Source organism: Capricornis sumatraensis, chromosome 8 (assembly GCF_032405125.1).
Source record: "Capricornis sumatraensis isolate serow.1 chromosome 8, serow.2, whole genome shotgun sequence".
NCBI lineage: Eukaryota > Metazoa > Chordata > Mammalia > Artiodactyla > Bovidae > Capricornis > Capricornis sumatraensis.
In genome coordinates, this window is record NC_091076.1 from 4,628,597 (window position 1) to 4,630,144 (window position 1,548).

A 1,548-nucleotide genomic window follows, 5' to 3' on the forward strand; every position below is an offset into this window, starting at 1 on the left:
AATAGAGAAAGTCTAAAAGTGAGACCCACTGCCAGGATCACTCACTCTGACAGGGGACCCCACAGCCTGGTGGACAGACAGGCAGGGGGCTCTCCACCCCCTGACGTGGGATGCGGGAGGTGGCCAGGACAGTCCTGGTGGGGCTGGGCCATCTCTGCCCGGCAGGTGGGCTGCGGGGGTGGTCTCCCCGCTCTGCACCCGGCCCCACCCCCACCCGGGCCCCAGGACAGATCCTCTCTGGGACACACTCTCCCGGAGGGAGGGCTCCCGGGTGCCTGGAGCTCCAGCCACGGGCCAGCGGAGGCCCTAGTCCTCCTTGGGTTTGCGCAGCTGCCGCCGGCCCAGTCTGTAATCGATGTAGGTGCCCAGGCAGGACCACAGAAGGAAGCGTGCCAACAAGATGATGACCAGCAGGACCAGGAGCGGGTCGGGGCCCGTGCTGCCCCCGAGCCAGGAGGCCATGGCGAGGCCAGCGGCCACCCGCCCCCACCAGAGGAGCGGCCCCCCACGCCCCCCGCTAGCCGTCCAGCCCGGGGGTCTCCTCCTTAAGGCACCGAGCCCGCTCCCTCCGCGCCCCAGCGCAGGGGCCTCCCCGGCGGGAGAGGACAGCTCGGGGACGGCGAGCGGCCTCCTTGGAGAAGAGGCCCCGCGCCATTCAGCGCGCGCGGGCGGCGCTCGGGGCCGACAAGGGCCGCATTGTCCGGCCGGGCGGGAGGCTCGCGGCCCGGCGCTGACGTAATCTCCAAACGTCTCCGGCGGCAGCTGCTGGGCGACGCCGGCCACCTTCTCCGGGCGCTTTCAGCCGCCCACGCCCGCTCTTCCGGCCCCGCCAGACAATCGGGCCCTTTCTCTGCCCAATTAGCTATCACTTCTGGAGGCCGGCGCTGTCCAGCGGCCGCGGGCCCGCGGCGGCGGCAGCAGGCCGGGCGGGAGGGGCCGGGCGGCCCGGCGGGAGGGCCGGCGGGAGCTGTGCGGATGAAAGGGGAGCAGAGGGGCGCGAAGGTGAGACCCGGCGCCCCGCGCCCACAGGCGACCCCGGCGAGCTCAATTAGCGCACGGGCCGCCAGCGCCTCAAAGGCCGCCCGCCCGCCGCCCGCCGCCCGCGGGGGTGGGCAGCGCGGGCTGGCGGGGGCGGGGACGGCGCGGGCGGCTCCGGAGGGGAACCCGCTTAATCACCCAGGAAGGCCCGGGCGGGTCCCCAGATCACCCCCCAGCGGCCCACCGAGGGCCTTGGACGCCGCCCGCAGCCCGGGCTGGACGGTCGGCCTGCGGCCCTCCCCTCACACCGTGCAGTGCCTCCGTCCAGGGCCCACCGCAGACATGGAGTGACCGAGCTCAGTGCTCACCCTCCGGGTGCAAAGCTTATCGGAAGCGGGGGCGAGTGACAGTTCTGCCTTGAAGGGCCATGGGGAGGCCCAAGGGACAGTGTCCACACAGGACCAGCAACGGCCCTGGGCGTGAAATCACTGGCTGCGCTCTTGTCCCCGAAGAGGACCCGGGCAGAAATGTCTCCACCACACCACTGGAGTCGCATCCTCGTCCCGCCTT

The 1,548-nt window shown here is 72.5% G+C and overlaps 1 protein-coding gene across 1 annotated transcript; it reads right to left on the reverse strand.

The window, feature by feature from the left end:
- Nucleotides 1–306: 306 nt before the first annotated feature.
- On the reverse strand, nt 307–462 carry SMIM38 (small integral membrane protein 38). The gene has a single exon (XM_068976290.1). The coding sequence runs from the start codon at nt 460–462 to the stop codon at nt 307–309; it is 156 nt and encodes a 51-aa protein (XP_068832391.1).
- Between the last annotated feature and the right edge of the window lie 1,086 nt (nt 463–1,548).

Coding starts and splice junctions, on each gene's coding strand:
- SMIM38 (XM_068976290.1), bottom strand. CDS start 462: ATGGCCTCCTGGCTCGGGGGCAGCACGGGCCCCGACCCGCTCCTGGTC.